Source organism: Monodelphis domestica, chromosome 1, assembly GCF_027887165.1.
Source record: "Monodelphis domestica isolate mMonDom1 chromosome 1, mMonDom1.pri, whole genome shotgun sequence".
NCBI classification, from domain to species: Eukaryota; Metazoa; Chordata; class Mammalia; order Didelphimorphia; family Didelphidae; genus Monodelphis; species Monodelphis domestica.
Genome location: NC_077227.1, coordinates 41,396,550 through 41,418,760, shown reverse-complemented (window position 1 = coordinate 41,418,760; position 22,211 = coordinate 41,396,550). Strand labels below are relative to the sequence as shown.

General features: G+C 41.0%; 1 protein-coding gene across 2 annotated transcripts in view; it reads left to right on the top strand.

Moving 5' to 3' along the window:
• Positions 1–7,592: 7,592 nt before the first annotated feature.
• Positions 7,593–22,211, top strand: part of ALOX5 (arachidonate 5-lipoxygenase) — a 70,387-nt gene continuing 55,768 nt past the window's right edge. Inside the window, exons 1-2 of one of the 2 annotated variants that reach the window (XM_007478074.3) lie at positions 7,593–7,825; positions 21,829–22,027. In XM_007478074.3, coding sequence (XP_007478136.2) covers positions 7,676–7,825; positions 21,829–22,027 — 349 coding nt within the window. In that variant the 5' untranslated portion in view covers positions 7,593–7,675. The remainder of the gene's footprint in view (positions 7,826–21,828; positions 22,028–22,211) is intronic. The other variant, XM_001364218.3, reaches the window with a different exon arrangement.

Genomic DNA, 22,211 nt, shown 5'->3' with positions numbered 1-22,211 from the left:
AAATATGCTAAGTTCTAGGGACACAAATTAAAAGTGAGATAGTCCCAAATGTAAACGCGAGATCATCTCTGCCCTCAAGGAATGACATTCTAACAGGGGAGGCAATATTTGGGTGTATCCGTGTGTGTGTGTGTGTGTGTGTGTGTGTGTGTGTACACAAATGCGTATAAAAATGGTAGCTAGAAAATGGCATTTTGGTTTGGGAAGTCACAGAGAGGGTGAGTAGAATCAGGAGAGTTGATTGCTATGCCCTTTCTATTGGCAATGGCAGAACTGGTTTGATTATGGTGCCAGAACTCTAAAGCCAAAGGGGTGAAGAGAGAGGTCCTCTATGTTGGCAGGGCAGATGTCAGAAGATGACTGGAGTAGAAGGTCCAACTTGAAGTGGGCCATATGATATTTATGTATAAACAAAATCAGCTACTGAGAAAAGACATTGTTCCCAAATTCATGTGACAGTGTTCACATGATAGCACTAGTCTGAAGATTTAAGCCATCCAAAATTATTCCAATTTGTTTCCTGGGGCTTTCATGATTAATTTTTTTTATACCCTTACCTTCCATCTTGGAGTCAATGCTGTGGATTGGCTCCAAGGCAGAAGAGTAGTAAGGGCTAGGCAATAGGGGTCAAGTGACTTGCCCAGGGTCACACAGCTGGGAAGTGTCTGAGACCAGATTTGAACCCAGGACCTCCCATCTCTAGACCAGGATTTCAATCCACTGAGTCCAGCTGCCCCCTCAAATATACTTTAAATCATGAAAGCTTGGGGGAAGCTGGGTAGCTCAGTGGATTGAGATCCAGGCTTAGAGACGGGAGGTCCTAGGTTCAAATCTGGTCTCAGACACTTCCTAGCTGTGTGACCCTGCACAAGTCACTTCACCCCCATTGCCTAGCCCTTACTGCTCTTCTGCCTTGGAGCCAATACACAGTATCAATTCTAATACGTAAAGTAGGGGTTTTTTTTAAGTATATTTGAGATAATTATTTTAAAAAGAAGGCAAATGAAATGAAAACCAACATAGCACAATATGATATTTTCATAAAGTAAATACAAAGACCAAAGAAAAGCAAATCATAATAAAATGTGATGTTTTAAATCAAGTCATTGTTGTCCATTTCTCTCCACAGACTTTGAAAGTGCAAATTTCTGGTGACGTACAAAGCGTGGGCACGTGCTCTATGTGACCAGTCAATGGCCCATCATGGCTGCATTGCCACTTGAGTGTATTATTTGCACTGTCTACAATATGCCATTATTTTCATGAACGAGTTTCCCCAGAAGCATATCTTATTTGTCTAAGTTAAGCAGATTGGCTCCTGAATATGCCCAGGCTTCTGCCCCATCCCCAAGGAACGTGGGCGGCTCTGTCCGTCCTTTACCACCTCAACCTCTGGAAGGACCCTTAGATAATGCACAGATTTTGTATTGCATTTTCTAACAAGGCAACAAAGACCTAAGAATGCCAAGCACTGGGGATACAGAAAAAGGCAAAAGAATCCTTGCTCTCAAGAAGCAAAGAGTCTAATGGAAGAGACAGCAGGGAAACAAGTACGTACAGAAATGCTAGATCCAGAATAATTGAGATCTGATCATCAGAGGGCACCAAAAGAGAGACAGAATGCTGAAGATCCCCTAGATCAGGCAGTGAAGAGTTTTGTTTTTTTCTAAACTCAAATGATTTTTTTGTGAACTGGAAATTCATCAACAAACATCACAATTTCCATCCACAAAGGTCCAGAAAATGGAGCTTGTCCACAGAATTGCAAAATTCACTGCATCCAGCTTGTTCCTTTCAATATATGTTATGTAATAATCATATGCAACTTGTTTCTTTTTAATATATGTTAAATTTAATGTGGAAGTACAAAAGGCAGGGTGGAAATTTATTTGATCTCTTCTTGTTCCAACCCAGAGAAAAGGATTCATTTGTTAGGTGGCTGTGGCTACCAGTACAACAGAGAGCTTGCTCCATTTGGGGGAGGGGACTTGGCTGGTCCTTGAGGAATTTATATGAAAGCAGAAGAGAGCGGAGAATCAGGAAACACTCCTGGGGTCTGGCAACAGAGATGAAGGGGACATCCAGAGATGAGCAGAGAGAAGATGCAATCATGGAGCAAGCAAGCAGCAGAATGGAGAAAGAGAAAGTAGGACCGAGCTGTCACCGAGAAAGAGGAGGTTTGGGAGGGCCTGCAGGCCACTCAAAGCAAACTATTTCAGGTGGTGCTGCCAGTTGGGCCAGAGGGTAGTTCCAAGAGTAGATTTGTTCTTTCCTCAATTTCCCCGTCCTTGTGTCTGATTATTAACAGACTGTGCAACAGACACAAACACAGCTGCTTCTTTCCCCACACTTCTCAGTAGTCTGAATTTTGCCTTGGCCATAAAGAAGCCAGGGGTTAGCAAAAGATAAATAGAAATGACAATTAAGGCAGAGAGTCAAACTGCTACTTAAATGTTAGAAATATCCCTTACTGGGGACTTAGAGCGATGTTATTCCTAGTTTTTCATTTACCATCAATTTCCTAAAATAACAGAAGGGGGAACTCCACAGACATGAGAAAGGCTTATATTGTCCCAAAGCTTAAAAGAGCTTGTATCAGACTGACATTGGCCTGCTTGGGGGTCGCCATATGAAGCTGTCTCATTTTCTGATTATGCTTCATTGACATTTCTTTTTCTTTTTTGGTATCATTACCACCCCTTTTCCCATTGTGCATTGCCCCACCTCCTTCCCCCACACACCAAAAACCAAAGTGGTACTGAAATGGTTGTGTCTAGAAATGCCCATTCTGCATTCACCATTTTGCCCCAACTCTCCACCGAGAGCAAGGAAGCCATGCTTCGTGATCAGCAGGCTGAAGCCCCGATTGGACACTGCATTGATCAGTCTCCAGTCTTGTTGTTCTCAAGTCAATCGTTCTCCTGGTTCTACTCACTTCATTCTGCATCAATTCATGTAAATCTCCCCAGATTCCTCTGACTCAATCTCTTTCTTCATTTCTGGAGGCACAATAATACCCATTACATTCACATACAATGATTTGTGCAGCCATTCTCCAACTGAAGAGCACCCCACTGTTTCCAGTTCTTTGCTAGGACGAAGAGTGCTGCTACAAATATTTTGGACATGTGGATCCTTTCCCCTGACCTCTTTGGGGTAGATGCTTTGCACCTAGGTGGTAATTGGATGACAAATAAGACTTGGAGTCAGGAAGACCTGGGTGCAAATTCAACCTCATATACCTAGTAGTTCCATGACCCTGAGCAAGTCATTTAACCTCAGTCTCCTCATTGTACCTACCTCTCAGTGATTCTGTTGGGATCAAATGAGAAAAAGTGTTTAACAAAGTGCCTGGCCCACATGCCATATGTATATATAAATGTGAGCCATTATTATATACTAGTAGTTGTAGTATCAACAGCTGTGCATAGCTTGGTGACTTTGGGGGTGCAGTTCCAAACTGCTTTCCAGAAGGATTGGACCAATTCATAGTTTCCTAGACAACTCATTGGCGTGCCAGTTTCCCCACAGCCTCTCTAATAATTGTCATTTTCTTTTTTGTCATTTTTGCTCATCTAATAGGTATGAGATAAAACTTTATAGAGTTGGCTTAATTTCTACTTTTCTTATCTTGAGTGACTCAGAATATCTTTTATATGATTGTCGATAGCTTAGATTTCTTTCCAACAGATCCATATCATTTGGCTATCTTTTGTGGAATGGCTCTTGTTCTTATATATTTCCATAAATTCTCTTTATACTTTGGATATCATATCCTTATCAGTGAAATTTCCTATGAAGATTTCCCAGACAGAGACACAGTTAAACATTTCCATACTAATTCTAGCAGCTTTGAATACATTTGGAGGTTAATGTTGTTCCATCTTAGAACAAGACCAATTGGAGATCAACAAACAGTACCCTTAGATTACAATCTACACAACATCAAACAAGGAGATAAAGTATACATTAAAAACATCAATTAAAAAAAGTTACAGAACAAAATGGGTTGGACCATACGAAGTTTTGCTCCCTAAACCGAGTGCCATAAAAGTTGCAGGAAAAGAGTCATGGTTCCACTATTCACACATAAAACCTGAAAAATATAACAGCAGTATAACAGAGAGAGACGAAGAAAATAGGCAAAAGATAGTGCTGAGAAATGAAAACAAAAACTATTAACATCAAAATTACACCACCATGAACGAGTAGTTCCAAAAAATGTTCCAGACAATGAGGAGATCCCAACAGGCAACACAGACGACAATCAAGCATGTAACATCGACAGAATGGAGGACAAGAAAGCATCCCAGAGGAAAAGCAGCAAGAAAAGCTGCCAGAAAGAAGAAACAAAGATTGCAAGATGAAATGGACAGCTAAGACTGAACTTCGTAAATTTGTATGTATAAGAGGAGTTCAGACAGAAAATGGGAGTAGTATGTAAGACTGGTGCAGTGTTAGCATAAAAACACACAATTAACTTCACATGTTAGGGGAAACATGCAATACTACATAGCTTAGAAGAAAGAAGGGATCCATCAGGGAACATGAGAAGTGGAAATCTGAAGAACAGGAGTAAGTATATCCATGTAACAACACAGGAGACACAAGACAAGAATCACAAACTGATGTATATTTGGAGACCTCGTGTAGATAAACGAGAGTCTGGACTTGCAACTATGCAAACTGTATATCTGTAATATTTTAGTTAGTTACATAAGGTCTTAGTCAAATAGAAAAATCAAAAGATATTTCTGACTAACATCAGGATTAGGGAACAATGTATAATACTGTATCATATGTACATAACCTCTGTGAATAGTGTAAATACTTGTAAAATAGTTTGGCAACATAGTTATAGGGTCTGTAGATATGTAACATAGTATGTACATGCATTATACATAGAACTAGTGTATAAAATAGAGTAAAGACTTAAAGAAATGTAACATAGTATGTACATGCATTGTACATAGAACTAGTGTATAAAATAAAGACTTAGAGAATAGCATGTAATAAGTAGGAAACACATTAAGAGTTAAGTTAAACATAGACTAGGCAGTTACTTTTATGTAGGAATAGAAGTACATTGCCTTTGCTGATTAGGTAGTTAAAGTTTGATTGTTGATTGTAAAGCTGATGCTGAAATTGTGTTTATGGAAATAAATAGAATAGTTTGCAAATAAGCATAGCTAGGTAGAGATAGGAAATCCGTTTATATTAGTTTAAACAGCAAAAATAAGTAGTATTATCATTAGAGTTAATATTCTTTTGTAATTGTTGTGTAAAAACACTTGTTCTACTGGATTTGTTGTAAACCCCAAAATTACCCTTACCCAAAACTTTCCTGCAAAAATCTCTTAGAATAGATAGGTTAGCATAGAATAGCAATAGAGTAATTGAGGGAAGTTTATTATTTTGGGTGGAGTAGTTAGAAATGAGAATAATTAGTAATTGGTAAATATATGGTCACAACATAAAAAGGGGATGAATGTGGAAAGGAAACTGGCACTGAGGAACCATTTTGGAATGTTGGGAGAAGGGAAGAGAAGAATGGCAGTTGGAGGAGCAGAAAGGGTTTATGGGATTGAGAGCTTTGAAGGGGGTCTTTTGTGGACTAGTGAGAGACAAGAGCGAAGGACTGGAGCTCGGGACCCCAAATCTGTGGTGGCAGAGCCTTGCCTCCATTACTCCTTGCTCTGGAAGACAGAAAGATCCCAGACATCTCCAGATCACTGATCAAAAAAGCAAGAGAACAACAACTGCTGTTGAGGGGTGCTTTACCCCTGAACCTCATGGGGGTCACCCCCAAAGACCTGTCCCATCCCTTTGCCTTCCTAAAAAGGACACTAGTGATCTGTTTAGAGTAGGATAGCGAAGTGATTAGAGAGGAAGGAGGAAAAGCCTGAGCCATTTGACTTGGCTGAAGGAGTGACAAACTACTTGCTTAGTCCTGTAGGGTTTCCTGCTCCCTCTGACCTAGTTCCTCCCTTGTAGCCCAAACAAATAAACCACCCATCTTCTAAAGAAGATCACATTCAGATCTAAATCATCACAGAGAGTAAGAGGGAAAGAGAGAATGGAGGAAAGCTGTCTATATCAGCTTTGGCAGAGCAAAGTCCAGAGCAACTAACATTCAGCCTGCCTGAAGGCATTGTGTGTCCAGAGGAGATTTTTGGGGTCTCAGGCTGAGCAAAGTCCTGAGAAAAATCTAAAACATAACCCATTGAAATCTACTTACTGGGTCTCGGTCCCTGTCTATCCCTGGCATTACATCTCTTGTATGTTTAAGGTGTGAAGGAAAGGGAGAGTTATACAGACTTTCTCTCAGCTTGGGTCACTCTCCTCCCTTCCACACCAACCCTCCTATCCCTTCACCTCCTCTCTCCCTGCTCCTCTCCATCTCTCCTCCTTTATAATCATAACAATGTGATATTCAGTATAAGAATGGTGTCGGTCTAATTTCTCCCACACTGCTCTCCAATTTCCCCCACAGTTCTTGTTAAATTTTTGTTCAAAGTACTTATGCTTATTTCCTCCGTTTCTTTTCTTATCTTATTGGTATAGCTAATATTTCTAGAACTACATCTTATAGTAATGGTGACCACGGACAGCCTTAATTTACCCACAATCTCTTGGGAAAGTCTTCTAGTCCCTGGAGCGCATGCCAAGCTAGTTAATCAGGGTCCTAAAACTGCCTTACTCCTCTCCGGGGCATCCTTGCCCCTTTGTTCATTTTGTTTATCCTTACCTTTGCCTTTCTCCTGCCTGGAATGAGGAAGTCCTGTAATAAGAGAGATGGAAACCTGGACCAGTAGAACATTAGAATGTAGAACGCAGAACTCTGAAGTGAACCCTGGCTTTAATGTCTCCGATCCCCATTTGGAACTGGGCTTCGCGAGTCCCGTAACTCTGTGGCCCTTCCCCGCTTCCCCTCTCCCCCTCCTCTCAACTCGGGATGCCCAGAGCCGGTGCGCGGAGGAGCCTGGGACAGTGAAAGGAAGCAAACCCTCGTGCCCGCTGGGGTTGGTTTTGCTTTTTTCTGTGTCTCAGCCCCTCACACTCAGTAAGGCCTCCAATGAGCTCCCTGGAGCCGTGAGCTTCACGTCCCGGACAGTGAGAGGTTTAAGTTGGGGGGGAGCAGAGGAAGGAGAACTAGCATTAAGCGTGCCCGCGCACATGTGAGTGAGTGTGCGCGCGTGCACGTGCGTGTGCCCGCGCGGGCGCACAGGATGCCAAAGTCTTGCAAAAGTTTTTTCTTTTTTTCTCCTTTTTTGGGGGGCGGAGGGGGGTGATTCTGATACGTTTGTGTGTAGGGAAGCACAGGGACAGAGAGATGCGGAGGGGTCGGGATCTTGCCTCTGGCTCTCAAACCTGTGTGTCTTTGGGCAAGTGGCTTACCCTCCCAGGGACTCAGTTTTCCTGTTTTGTCTGGTTCCGGTGCGGAGGAGAAAGCGTTAGCTTGGGAGCCCGAGATGGGAGTTCTGGGTCCCAGATGATGGGTGAGGGTGTGTGGGCCCCTCCCGGAGAAGGGGGGAGGTCCTAGGAGAGGGGTGGGGCAGCATGCCCCAGGCTCCGCCCCCTGGCTTCTCCCCAGGACGGGCTCCTTGTGGCAGGAGTGAGACCGCTGCAACCCCAGCCCTGGCTCTGGTCCTCCTCCGCAGCCCCCAGCCTGGCCATGCCTTCCTACACCGTGACAGTGGCCACCGGCAACCAGTGGTTTGCCGGCACTGACGACTACATCTACCTGACCCTCGTGGGCTCTTTGCGCTGCAGCGAGAAGCACCTGCTGGACAAGCCATTCTACAATGACTTCGAGAGGGGGGCGGTGAGTGCTGGGCCTAGGGGGCTCCTCCTAGAATGGCGCTTAGAGATCCCAGTGACTAAGAGGACAGGGAAGAGTCCTCTGGTGAACCCCTAGAGCCCTGGAAGCCTCTCCCTGATCTAGGGTGCCCAGAGTTGGAAGAGATCTCCTAGGTCTTGGGGGGAGGAGGAGAGAGGCCAAAGGAAGGCACCAAGTTCTTTATCTTACAAGGAAGGAAACTGAGGTCCAGATGGGGAGACAGGACACAGCCAACATCACAAAGATAGCAAGTAGTACAGTCAGAATTCGAACCCTGAGCCCTAGACTGGAAATCCTGCACTCGATCTCTTGCACCACTCTTTTAGGGGAAGGAGGTGTTCTGCTTCTCTTCATCCTCATGGCCCCTTCTTTTTTGTATAGCCCTTCTTTTCTCCGGTATTCACACAGGGTTTGGGTTCTAAGCTCACGTCTCCATCCTCACCGAGGATGGGGATAAGGGCAGGCTCAGAAAGATGGAATGATTTGTCCAGGCACACACCTAGTCTTGGTGGCAGAGCTGCATCTAGGTGAGGGTGAGAGGTCCCAGAGGGCTGAGTCCTGGGGTGGGGTAGGGCTGGAAGTTATTCAAGTATTCCAGATTTGCCTAGGACACCAAAGAGCAGGGTTGTCTAGTGGCTAGAGCCCAGAATTAGGAACCAGAGGACCTACCCAATCCGGTTCAAATCCAAGACTTGGAGTGAGTTGGGGCAACTTAATTCACTTTTCTGAACCTCATTTTCCTCATCTGGAAAATTAGGGGTGGTGGTAGAGATATTCTCTGAGGTCCCCTTGAACTCTAAATCCTAGGAAACCCATGAGCCCTTGACACTCCTAACCATTTATCTTGGCTCCCTGTAGAGTCACTCCAGCACCAGTCTGTCAGGGAGAGGCCAATTCATGAAGTTGGGCTTGATGACCCCCAAAGGTGCCTTCTACCTCTAAAGACTTGTGGAGGTGTCACCACCACCTTCACAAATATGGTGACATCTCATTGAAAACTTGTTTGTCCCTTCCTTGATTATTTAGCAAATAGCCACCCCCACCCCCACCCCCAGCCAGTGACCAAAGGAAGGAAGAAGCAATTGCTGATTGCTCTTTCCTCGGGGTTGGCAGATGGACTGATGACCTGCAGTAGACTCACAAATACCAGTCATAATAATGTAAAGATGGTTGGATGTGAAGTGAAAAAATCTGGGTTCAGACTCTGCCTTGACACTTGCTAGCTGTGGGGCTGTTGACAAATTATTTAAACTCTCTGAGCCTGCATTTCCTAGATGGTACCAAATAGTTTTGTTCTGGAGTGCAGGGAGCAGATATTTTCCTAACAATTGGAGCTATCTAAAAGTGGAAGCTATGGCGCAAGTCGTTGAAGGCAGAAAATGAGTTCCTCGTACCTGGAGGTCTTCAAGGAAGGTCTGGGTGGTTCCTGATTGCATTTTTTGTAGGCAAAGCTTAGAAAAAAACAGCCAGAAGGTCCCTCCCTTATGATTCCATAACTTGAAGGCTGCAAATTAAATCCATCTTGGTAAGAAAGAATTGCCTCCATTATAGAAGATTTCACAGCTGCATCAAGTCAAGGAGAGGTGCAGAAATTATTCAATTATTTTCTTGCCAGCTCAAATCTGCTAACACTTTGCAAGCATCCACTATGTCAAGGGCTAGGTGCTGGGGGAAGAGATGAATTTAAAGAAGAATTAGGAGGTCCTGGTGCTCAAGGAGATCATGAGCCATAGCAGTTAGGAAAAGTAGTATTAAGGAATGAGCAGATCTTCTAATCTGGACAAAACTTTCCCTAGATCTTAGCATTTGGTGGTACTGAATGAATGAATGAATGAATGAATGAATGAATGAATGAATGAATGAATGAATGTCAAAGAAAGACATTTTTTCCTCTTAGTTTGAATCCTCTCATTTCTCATCTTAACAGCCTAAAGTAACCCACATAACTCATTCTTTAATGTGATAGAAAGATACAATTTTCAGGCTAAAGCTTTACAAGTTTGATTCTAAGTGAAATGCCCAGAATATCACTGGAGTCCTTTGTAGTAGTGATAGGAATCATACATAATTTTGCCCCTGCCCCTCTCTTAGACTCTTCTCCAAGTGGGTTAAAGTACTGATGGGCCAAAGAGACCCCATTTCATGATAAGCTCTCTCCCATGATAGACTCCAATCATGGGATAATAGTGAGGCTTCTGGGTAGTATGATATAGACCCTTTAAAATGATCCATTTTATTTATTTTTCTATTGATGCCTTTTGGGTTTTTTCCCATCACCTTCATTTCTGAATATCATTCCTCTCTTCCTTGACCTTTGAAATACCTTTTATTTTTATTTATTTATTTTAAATCCTTACTGTGTATTGGTTCCAAGGCAGAAGAGAGGTAAGGGCTAGACAATGGGGGTTAAGTGACTTTCCCAGAGTCACACAGCTGGGAACTGTCTGAGGTCACATTTGAACCTAGGACCTCCTATCTCTAGGCCTGACTCTCAATCCACTGAGCCACCCAGCTGCCCCCTGATATATCTTTTATAACAGAGATTAAGAAAGAAAAAAGTACAGCAGAACCAATCTCAACACTCATCAACCATCTTTCCTGGTGCATGCAATTATATCATTCATTGTAGATGATTTAGAATTGGGAAGAACCTTCATGGTCATCTAGTTCAATCTTCCTTCCTTTACAGATGAAGAAACTGAGGTTTACAGAATAGAAGTGACTTACCCAAGGTCATATAGATAATAAGGGGAAGAATCTATATTTAAACTTAGTCTTCTGACTCCAAATTCAGTGTTCTTCCTAATCAATCAACCAGTCAACAAACATTTATTAAGCACCTATAGTGTACCAAATACTGTCTTTGGTGCTGAGGATATAAACACAAAAGTGAAGCAGTCACTGCTCTTAAGGAGTCTATAACCTATGAAGGGGAGACAGGGGAAGGAAGAGGAGGAGGAAGATAGTAATAACAATAGTTAGCATTTATAAAGCACCTTAAGGTTTGCAAAACCCTTTACAGATATCTTATTTGGTCCTCACAACAATCTGGGGAGGTCAGTGCAATAATTATCCCCATTTTACAGATGAAGGAACTGAGGCAGATAGAGATTAAGTGACTTGTCTAGGGTTACACAGTTAGAGAGTATTTGAGATCATATTTGAATTTCGCTCTTCCTGACTCCAGGCCCATCACTCTATCCACTGGACCACCTAGCTGCTGAATGGTTAATTAAAAATATAGGCTATATTTTTAAAATGCTGTATGGTGGGAGGAGAGGGGATGGGGCTCGTAGCACATTAAAAGCCAGAGAAATCAGGGAAATCTTCTTGGCACTTCAACTGAGCCTTGAGGGGAGCCAGGTTTTCCAGGAGTGGGAAGTAATGGGAGAAACATTCCAGGAACCTAAAGTTTGCAGCAGAGGTGGGATATGGAATGACGAGTACAGGAGACTATTATTTGGCTTGAGTATGAGGGGGAATGGTGTGTGATCAGCTGGATTCCAGATTGTGAAGGGCCTTAAATGCCGGACAGAATGGTTTATATTTTAACCTCAAGGCAATTCCTGGACTGAGGGGTGACACTGTCAGGCTTTGTACTCCAGGAATGCCAATCAGACATTGGTTGGGGATGGGTTGGAGAGGGGAGACTGCCCAGATGTCAGGAAAGAATATTAGGAGACTGTCACGATGGTCTACGCAAGAGAAGATGATGGCCTGGATAAGGGCGAGTGTGGGCTGAATATGGAAAAGAGACAGATGGGGGGCTGATGAAGTCGAATCACTAAGACGTAGAGACTCATATTAATCATATTAATAGGATCTTGACAGCGATTTCAGGCTCATTTAGGGTCCCCCTAGGCTGGTGCCCTTGTTTTACAGGCATACATGGAGTGAATCATGGTATAGATTCATAGATGAAGAGTTTAGGGAGAATTTAGGAATCATCTAGTCCCATCCCCATCATTTTCTAGATTGAGGAACTTGGTGTTCCATGAAGTGACCTGGCCAAGTTCTCTAGGCAGTGAGAAGGATTGGGACCCAAGCCCTCAGGCTGCCTCCTATGCCTTTTCTTACTGTGAACCATTTTGCTGCTGGTGATGACTATTGGGAAAAGAAGAATGATGTCTTTTACGGACAAGGTGGAGGCCCTTTCCCACTGACTTACTTTCCCCTTCCTCCTCTTTCCATGGATCCATGGAAATGATACTGATGAATAGATATAGCTAATAAGACCTCTAGCAGATTTTGTATGAGATTTGCATGGCAAATACTCCATTTTCACCAACTGAATTCAGAGAAGCAAAGAAAGGCTTGGGCTCTTAGTCTGGAGCCATGCAAACCAGCTCCGGAGACCGAGCCGCCATTGTCCATGGGCTCATTTGTGTGGACTTGGGTGGTTTTTTTTTTTCTTTTCAGCTTTTTGAGAAAGTTCCTGTTGATGCAAAAGACTTTCGCATTCTCTCTTGCACAGTCCCAGACGCTACTTCCTCTTTTCTAGCTCCAGCACATTCTGCCTTTTCTTCTCAGTGGTGGTGAAAGAGAACACTTTGGGAAATGACTGCTGAGAATGAGTGCCTTTTTTTTTAATCATGTTGGTGTTTGAGATCATGTTCAGACCCACTAGCATTGATCTACACTTGGGTACAGACCCACCGAACTCCAGTAGTAATTATTCCTTGTTTGCTGGTTCTTTCAGTGTTGAAACGCCTCCTGCCAGTGCTGATGAGCAATTCTTCTAGAAGGGTACTAGGGTCCTTCGAGGCCATCTTGTCCAACCCTTTCATTCTGTAGATGAAGAAACAGGCTCAGATGTAAAGTGACTTCCCCAAGGTCACATAGGTACTAAGAGGCAGAGGCAGAATTTGGACCCAGGTCCTCACTCCCGATTTAGCTCTTCTATCCATTATGCCATTCTACCTTCCTAATTTACAGCCTTAGAGAGTGTCCTGGAGTCCTGAGAACCTAAGAAAGGCATCCTTGGTTAGAGGCAGAGTGCCAAGGCAGGTCCCCTCTATTCTATGTATTTTAAATGTACTATTTACCTTTTCTAGTGTCCATGAGGTGTTATAGTGGCTAGATTGTTGGATCTAAACTCGGGAAGACCAGAATTGAATCCTGCATCAGTCACTTATTAACTATGTGATCCTAGGCAAGTCGTTTTGCCTCCTTGTGCCTCAGTTTCCTTTTCTGAAAAATGGCATACTTGAATGGAAAATGTTTGAAGGGGGTAACTCATAGAACAATAGAATATGCCTTCCCGCTCCCCTTCTCCCAGGTCTTTAGTTTTCCACTCTGTGGTTTCCACCATGCCCCTGGTTACTATCCTGGGAAATGATGTCTGGTTCTAATCCAATCAGGTCCGCACAGTTCTGGCCTTTTTCCTTTAGCTTTTTCTTTCTTCTCTCTGGTTTTACGTGACTTGAGCCTATATACCATACTCTTGTAATTTTTTCCCTACACTTCCTCCTTTTTTCCTTCCTCTTCCTCCTCTTCTTCCTTCTTGCTCAATTCCTCCTCTGCCTCTTTCCTCGTTGCTTTTTGCTCTCTAGTACTTGCAGGGCTTTCTATACTAGCTTTCTATACTTGATAGCGGAATAAATTTCAATCTTGTGGATTTTCCTATGAGCAAAACTAGAGTATTCTTCTTTTTCATTTTTGTATTTTATTTTCCCGCTTACATATAATAACAATTTTAACATGTCTTCCAAAATGATAAGCTCCAAATTGTCCATCTCCCTATCTTCCTTCTTCCCTCCCCAAGAACGTAAGCAATCTGACCCGGGCTATACATGTATGGTCAAGCAAAAACACATTTCCATCTTAGTCATGTTGTTGGAGCATTCATTTTTAACAAAATGAGGCAAACCCAATAAATGTTCTAACTGTTCTCTCAAAGGCCACTGGTGATCTCTCCACTGCTAACTCATTGGCCTTTTTTCATTCCATATGTTGCTGGACCTTTCGGTATATTGGGACACTCTTCCTCCTCCTCGTCCTCCTCTTCCTCCTCCTCGGTTTCTCTCCTTCTACCCATAGAATGACTGTTTCTCAGTCTCCTTCCTGGTTAATATTCCTCTTTCCCCAAGCACGGATGGGTTCTGTCCTGAGCCCTCTTCTCTTCTCTGTTTCTACTCTACCTTGATGAGTTTTCTCCATTGTATTTTATATTAGCTCACATTTTCAAATGGGTACATTTTATTATATCAAGGACTATCCTCGAGGAACTACTGAGCTGAGCCCTTAGGATCTAGAACACTCACCCTCCATGTCCTATACCCGGCCATACAGTTTGGACCCAGGTTCAGTCCTGGAGAGCCTGTGTCATTGATTTATTGAATCCACCACCCCAGATCCCCAGGGATAAATTTTAATGATAGTTAATTAGATTAGGTCTCCCAAAGCTAATCGAGCCTCTTAAAAGAAGAAATAAAAGAAATATTCTCAGGGTACAATAGTAATTGTCACGCCACAGGTAATGTCTATTAAACCTCCAAGGCACACAAATAAAAATGTATAAGCATTCATTAATAGAACAGGGATCAGCAACAAATTTAGCTTACTTGGATAATATGCTCGGATCAAAACATTTAAACATCATTGAGACATAAAACAGCCTACAGTATTGCTAGACATTGTGTATTTCATCTTGGCTGGGCAATGGCCAAATATCTGCTAGCCAAACGGCTAGACTTAGAGGATCGTCTTCTCCAAAGCTCCCCTTACTGTCTTCTAAACCTTTCAAACTCACAAGACCTGGACATCCCTCCCAGGATCCATGTTTTGCCCAAGATCCTGAAAAAACAAACATTAAAAGAGAAAAAGCATCCAGGCATCCCACCGTCCTTCCAACTGAGTCCATGCCACGTGGGAAGTGGTGGTAGAATTGCCACGAGACCAAGGTACGGAAGGGCCCTTTCTTCCCCAACCCTTATTGGAGTACAAGATTCTTCTGGAGAGTTATAGCAAAGAGAGTCCCATCTACATGGTTTTTAAAGTCCAGTGGCCAATAAGGGCACTCGTCACTGGCCAGTCTACCTCTTCTAAGTCCCAGAGGATCTGTAACAGATTGGGACAAACAGGAATGTGAAAATCTCTTAGTCGCAAGAAACATAAAGAATTTCAAGGGTGGGAATTGGACTGCCTAGTTGAGTTTGTACATTGGCTCCTTTGAGAGTACTGTGATTGTTTCTTCCAGGGCTCAGCACAGTCCCTGGCACATAGTAGACACTTAGCTATTGTTTATCGACTACCTCTTCCTCAGAGAGACACATTTGAAACCACTGGGATGTCTTCTAAAGCCAAACCAAAGGCTTAGTTCCTCAGTCCTTGGAAAAATTGCTTAAGTAAGGACCACAGAACAAGACCTATGGCATACAGAGAAGCAGTTTCCTCTTTTCTGCCTCAGTGGCATGTTGGTTGATCAGAATGTTAAAAGTGTTTACCCTTTGGGTAACCCACAGGACAAGGAATGGCCTGTCCATATTCAGAACCAGAGAGATGTTTAAAAGTTCATGTACCAAATGAAATTATAACCAAATTTCTCGTAACACACAAAAATAACCAAATGGATCATTAAGCTAAATGGAAAACAAAAGGTCATAAAATATTGGAAGGTAATGGAATGGCAACTATAGTCTTTGTAGAAATGTGGAAAATGTTTGATTAATCAACACATAGAATCATGGAAGATAGATGGATTTGAATATATAAAAATGAAGAATGTTTGCATAACCCAAAGCAAGGTACCTGCCATACTTATCTTATAGTGATGTTGTGAAGATCTCATGAGCTAAGGTCTACAACACACTTTACAGATCCTTTAGGGTTGGTAAACTACACACATACACATAATAACAGTCAAAATGTAAATAACAGGGGGGAGCTGGGGAGCTCAGTGGATTGAGAGCCAGTCCTAGAGATGGGAGGTCCTAGGTTAAAATCTGGCCTCAGATACTTCCCAGCTGGGTGACCCTGGGCAAGTCACTTGACTCCCATTGCCTAGTCCTTACCACTCTTCTGCCTTGGAGCCAATATACAGTATTGACTCCAAGATGGTAAGGGTTTTAAAAAAAAATGGAGACAATAGGGAGCAGCTGGGGAGCTCAGTGGATTGAGAGCCAGGCCTAGAGACTGGAGATCCTAGGTTCAAATCTGGCCTCAGACACTTCCCAGCTGGGTGACCCTGGGCAAGTCACTTGACCCCCATTGCCTAGCCCTTACCACTCTTCTGCCTCGGAGCCAATACCCAGTATTGACTCTAAGACGGAAGGTAAGGGTTTAAAAAAATAAATCAATAAAATAAAATGTAAATAACACTTGAAGGTTTACAAAATGCTTTATAGATATAATCTCACTAGAGCCACACAAGTGTGTGTGATAGGAAACACAGGTATTACTATCCCCATTTTACATACAGGGAGAAACTGAGGCATATAACATTCCATAGCCTCATGAGATTGCAGGTTTCAATTGAATTCTGCCCTTTTGGAGCAACCTCTTGACATGATGTGAGTTCTTCTTTCCCCAAAAGTTCAACATAGTCTTCCCAAGATTATTATCACCATCATGTGATTGATACACTCTACCTCAGAAGGTAAATATAATATATTTACATTATATTTTATTATATATGTATATAATAAAATATAATAAGGAGCACCCTTCCTTTTAGACCAGCCCTTTCAAAATAACTCACTGGAAAGAGATGTCTCCTTAGGCCAGAATATCAGCTGAACGCACATAACGGGCAATTAATAATTGCTTGTTGATTAATTGATTGCTCTGGGAAGTTTATGCCTTTCTTAAGCAAAATGAGAAGATTTCTAGCCCTCATTTTTCAGTAGCATGACTAATTTTTAAAATGAAACTTTGCATTTTCTAGAGAATCTCAGTTCAGTTCAACATATATCTATTTTTAATTACCTACTACATACCAGATCGTTTGCTAGGCTCTGAGGATACAAAGAAAATAGGAAATAGTCCCTGCCTTCAAGGGGCTTACCTTCTCCTTAGGGTCAGAGGATCAGAGTTTTAGAATGGGAAGAGAATTTCTAGATCACTGAGTCCAACTCCCTCCTTTACCAAAAGGAAGAATGAGTTCTGGGTGAGGGAGTGAGGGGTGGGGGGACACGTGACCAGTTCATGCAAGTTGCAAGTGGCAAGGCAGAATTTGAACCCAGGTTCTCTTGACTTCAAATCTAGCACTCTCCTGCACAGTACTCTCTTTCTCAACCTAATATGACACAAAGCAGTCAAGTATAACCTAAGATAAGCAGTAATGAGAGCAAAGGAGAGATTCAGAGAAAGTGCACTAGGCATGCTTGAAGATGGAAGGAAGCTTTTGGTTTAGAGAAATCAAGGATGTCTCAAAAGGGGGAGGAGATGACAACTGAGTTGATCTTGGGAGGAAGATGAAGATTTTGAAAGGCAGAAATAAGAAGCAAATGAATTCTAGACCTGTGTAAATGAATGGAGGTAGAAAATTGACGGGAGTTTGGGAAGCACCCAGTAGTTCTGTCTGACCAGAATTCAGGGTATACGCAAGGATGGAAAGATAGATCGGAACCAGACAGTAGAGGACCTTCAGTGCCAGGCTAAGGAATTTGTATTTGATCCTAGAGGCACTAGAGAATCACTAAATAATTTTTGAATTGAAAAATGTTAATTAATTAAGAATAGTTTCCCATGTTACATGGTTCGTGTTCTTTCCCTCCCCTCCTCCCCACTCCCACCCCCCAGAGCCAACGAATAATTCCACTGGGTTTTACATGTGTCATTGATCAACACCATATTATTAATATTACTAAATATTTTTGAGCAGGGAGGGACAAGTTCAGATCTATGCCTTAGGAAAACTATTTTGAAAGCAGTAGATTGGAGAGGAGACAGTGGAGGCAAATAGGACAATTAGCAATCTGTAATAGTTCTGTCCAAGTGAGAGAAGTGATGAGGACCTAAATTAAGATGATAGCTGTGTTGACTGGACAAAAGTAGATAGTTGAGAGATTATATGGAGGTAGAATTGACAGAACTTGGCAAATGATTGGCTATAAAAGGGGAGATAGAGAAGATGCAGAGATGGACCTGGGTGTCTGCAAGGAGGTGGGTGTCATCACGAAATTTGATCTTCTCAAATAGGGGGTGCTGATGGGATGGATTGAATTTCTTTGATGAATGGAGTATTTCATCACTTTTTCATATGGGCATTGGTGTAATGGAGAGAACATTGGGTTTAGGGTCTGAAAACACCCATATTTGAATTCTTCCTCTAACATTTATTGACAGAATGACTGGGAAAATCCTTTAACTTTGTGTGCTTCCGTTTCCTTATCTATTTGGAGATAATATTTGTGGTTACCTATATCATGAGGTTGTGAGAAACAAATGAGATAATATATATAAAGCACTTTGTAAACCTTAAAACATTATGTACAAATCAACTATTATTATAGTTTCTTTTGAGAACCAAAGATCTAATGGCTAAATTCAGCCTTTTCCCAATTCTTGATCTCTCTCTAGCTTTTGACATTGGTAATCTCCACTTACTCTTTTCTTCTTAAGCTCTTACTTTCCATTTTAGAATCAATACTATGTTTTGGTTCCAAAGCAGAAGAGTGGTAAGAGCTAAGCAATGGAGTTTAAGTGACTTGCCCAGGGGTCACCCACCTAGGAAGTGTCATTCTGAGGCTAAATTTGAACCTCCCATCCCTAGGCTTGGCTCTCTATTCCCTGAACCATCTAGCTTCCTCCTCCCTATTTACTCTTGAATACTATCTCCTCTCTTGGCTTCTCTAACTTTCTTTCTCTTAGTTCTCCTCTTACCTGACTGATTATTCCTTCTCAGACTCCTTTACTGGGTATCATCTTCTCAACCTCGGGTCTTCTTTTCTCTACACTCCCTTGGCAATATCATCAATTCCCATAGGTCAAATTAACACCTCTAGGCAAATGACTCCCAAATGTATGTATTTAACCCTAATTACTATCCTGAATTACAGTTCTTTATTATTTTATCTCTGTAAACTCAACATGTCCCCAAAAGAATGCATTATTGTTGCCATAAACTCATCCTTCTTCAAAACTTCACTCACTCCTTTCAGTCACCCAGATTTAAAACCAAGAGAAATTCTTGACTCTTCCTTTTCCTTCCATTTCCTAATCCAGTCATTTGTTCATTCTTGACTTTCTCCTCCTTCTATTTCCTTATCCAGTCCTTTGTCCATTCTTGACTTTCTTCTTCCATTTCCATATCCAGTCATTTGTCCATTTTATCTCTATCAAATCTATCAAACCTATTACCTTTGTACTCATCTCTTTTTGCCTGTACTATTACAATAGCTTATCAGTTGGCCTACCTGCTTCTTATCTCTCCCCTTTCTTATCCATTCATTCTCCACAGAGTAGCCAAATTTATATTCCTAAATACAGGTCTGGCTATGTCAGCTCCTCAAATAAGAATCTTCAATGACTTCCTGTGTTCTCCATGATAAAATACAAATTCACAGTCTGGTATCTAAGACCCTTGAAAGCCTGGCTCCTTTGTACTTCTCCAGACTTATATTAGCAGCAGCTAGATGGCACTGTGGATTGAGAGATTGGATCTGGAGGGCAGAAAATCTGATTCAATTCAATTCCTAACTGGAACCCTAACTATGCAATTCTGGACAAATAATTTCGCTTCTCTTCAGCTTCCACATCTACAGAATGGCCATAATAACAGGACCTACCTTCCAGGGTTGTTGTGAGGATCAAACAATCAAATATTTGTAAAGCACTTTGCAAACCTTTAAGTGCTGTATAAATGCTGTTATCATCATTACTATTATTCATGCAACCTGTTTTAGTCAGACTGTTTAGTTCCCTATTGTCCTCAATTGTAACCCTTCAACTCTTTTTCCCTTGTCTTTGCATCATGTCAGGGAATCCATTCTTCCTCTTCAATTCAATTTCATAAACATTAATTAATCTCCTACTGTGTGCCAGGTACAGGTCATAAAATAAAAAAGAGATAATTCTTGCCCTCAAAGAGCTTATAATCTACCGGGGAGAAGTCACTATACAAAAGAAAGCTGAAATGCAGATGGGGTATGGAGCCACCCAGTGTACTTATCACAGTAGGAACCAAGTAGAGCCAATGATGGAAAATGGACAATTAATCAAGTTCTGAGCGCTCTATAAATTAGGAGGACTCCATTGCTGTGACATGTATCTCTTTATATTTTTCACCAAATTGTGATTTATTCACCTACAATTTTTAATTGAATGCTATCCTGGTGTCTTGACCAACTCCCCCCCCCCATATTATATATCTTAAATATTCATCATTTCCTCCCCAAATCACTTTATATCCTTTAGTTACCAACCAACACAATTCAGCACTTCTTTGTTTCCCATCAGTGGTATTTGCATTGAAGTGTATGTTAATAAAGCCAAAACTATTGTTTCTTTTCTATATTCCTGAAGCAATTACATTATATCATTATATAAATACTCTTACTGTCTTGTTGGACTGCCTTTCTCCCCAGGTGGTTACTTTAAGAAAGCTGATGATTCAAACAACTCTACTACTGTTTATAGCAATTACATTAAGCCAATGCTTAGTTATTAATAATTTTCAAGTTCAATCAGTTGTCCTTGTTGAGGTTCTTTATACGTGACTGCAGCATCAAAGGTCTTAGACAATACTGACCAATTCTCTAAGAATAGCTGAGATTCTTGTGTATGTTATTAACTTGTCATTGATAATATTATCAAATGACTATTTATTAATATTATCATTAAATGATATTAAATGACTAGAAAATATATGCCTCATCTAGCTAAGGAGATCATCTTAAAAGGAAGCATAATTTCTCTGGATTCAGGGTATATGATATGCCAGTTATTTCTATTATTTCTCATTTGGGTGAAAAATCTTGAGTTATTCAGATAAACATTTTGTTGATATAGATGTTTTTTATTTGGCTTATTTTTTTTAAAAAAACTTCTCTATAATTATAGTTTGGGAGTCTGATGACAAAGGACTGCATAGTTTGAATCTGGAATTTGTCCTTTTTCACCATCTAGTATATTCTATAAGTCTGCAATTTATCTCTTAATTTTAGTAACTGAAAATTTTACTGGCATGATTTCCTAAACTCATATTTGACTTTTTTTTCTTTTTCATCATTTTCAGGAAATTCATTATGTCTTGGTTTATTTCTCTGAGTCAACTCTAGTTTTTTAACTTTTGTTTGAAGGTTTTTGAGTAATTTTCAGATGTATAGATTTTTTTAGCTTTTTTTTTTTGCTTATTGTTCTTCCATCTATACTATTTTGCCTCCCAATAAAACAATTCTATTTCTCATCCACATTTTTATGTTATCCATGGATAATTCCAAGTGCTAAAAGTTCCTTTATCCTCTTGTTTGTGTCTTTAAAAAAAAAAACTTTGTCAGTTCTACTCTTATCTAATTTAGCGTGGTTATTATTCACAATTGTGTTCTGTAATAGTTTTAGCTCCATTTGTAGGGGATATTGTTGGTGTTAAATTAATCTTTTCCTTCATTTAGTCTCCCCTAAAATTTTGTTTAATGCACAATATCTATTCATTACTAGAGGTGTGGTTTTAAAATCTATTTGCTGTATCTTCTTTTTCTAGAAGTTTTCTTTGGCAATCTATTGCTGCCTTTTTTTTTTTTAGGAAGATTTTGGGAGTTCCTAGCTTTCTTATGTCTTTATCTTCCTATTTTGCTACAAGTCAGATACTTTTATTAAGCTTATCAAATGAAGAATAGAAAACTTGAAATCTGGATATCCCTTGGCAAAAAAATTGAGTAACCATGGAGATAGGGGAAAGAGTGAAGTCTACAGATACACCATTAATCTTCCATTTGTTCTACAATGCAAGAAAACTTCAAATGATTGATTGGCATAAATCTGTTAGAACTTTAATATGTTTATTAGACTACAAGTTGCATTTGGTTTTTTTTTTTTATTCTGTACAGATAGATTCTTATGATGTGACTGTGGATGAAGAACTGGGAGAGATCCTTCTGATCAAAATTGAAAAACGAAAGTATTGGCTCCATGATGATTGGTATCTTAAGTATATCACTTTGAAAACTCCCTATGGAGAATACATTGAGTTCCCCTGCTACCGCTGGTTCTCTGGAGAGGGTGAAGTTGTCCTCCGTGATGGGAGAGGTGAGTCCTAGAAGATTTCTTTCAAGGGCTTATATGGCAATGTAATTATGACTTGAGGGATGCTGTGCTTACCAGAGATCCAGGATCTTAGAAAGGAAGGGACCACTACTTTGAGATGAGGGAGTTGACCTCAAGACTTGCTTTTCTTCCTTGAAATTCTTCTATTTCTATGTAAACTCTAAGA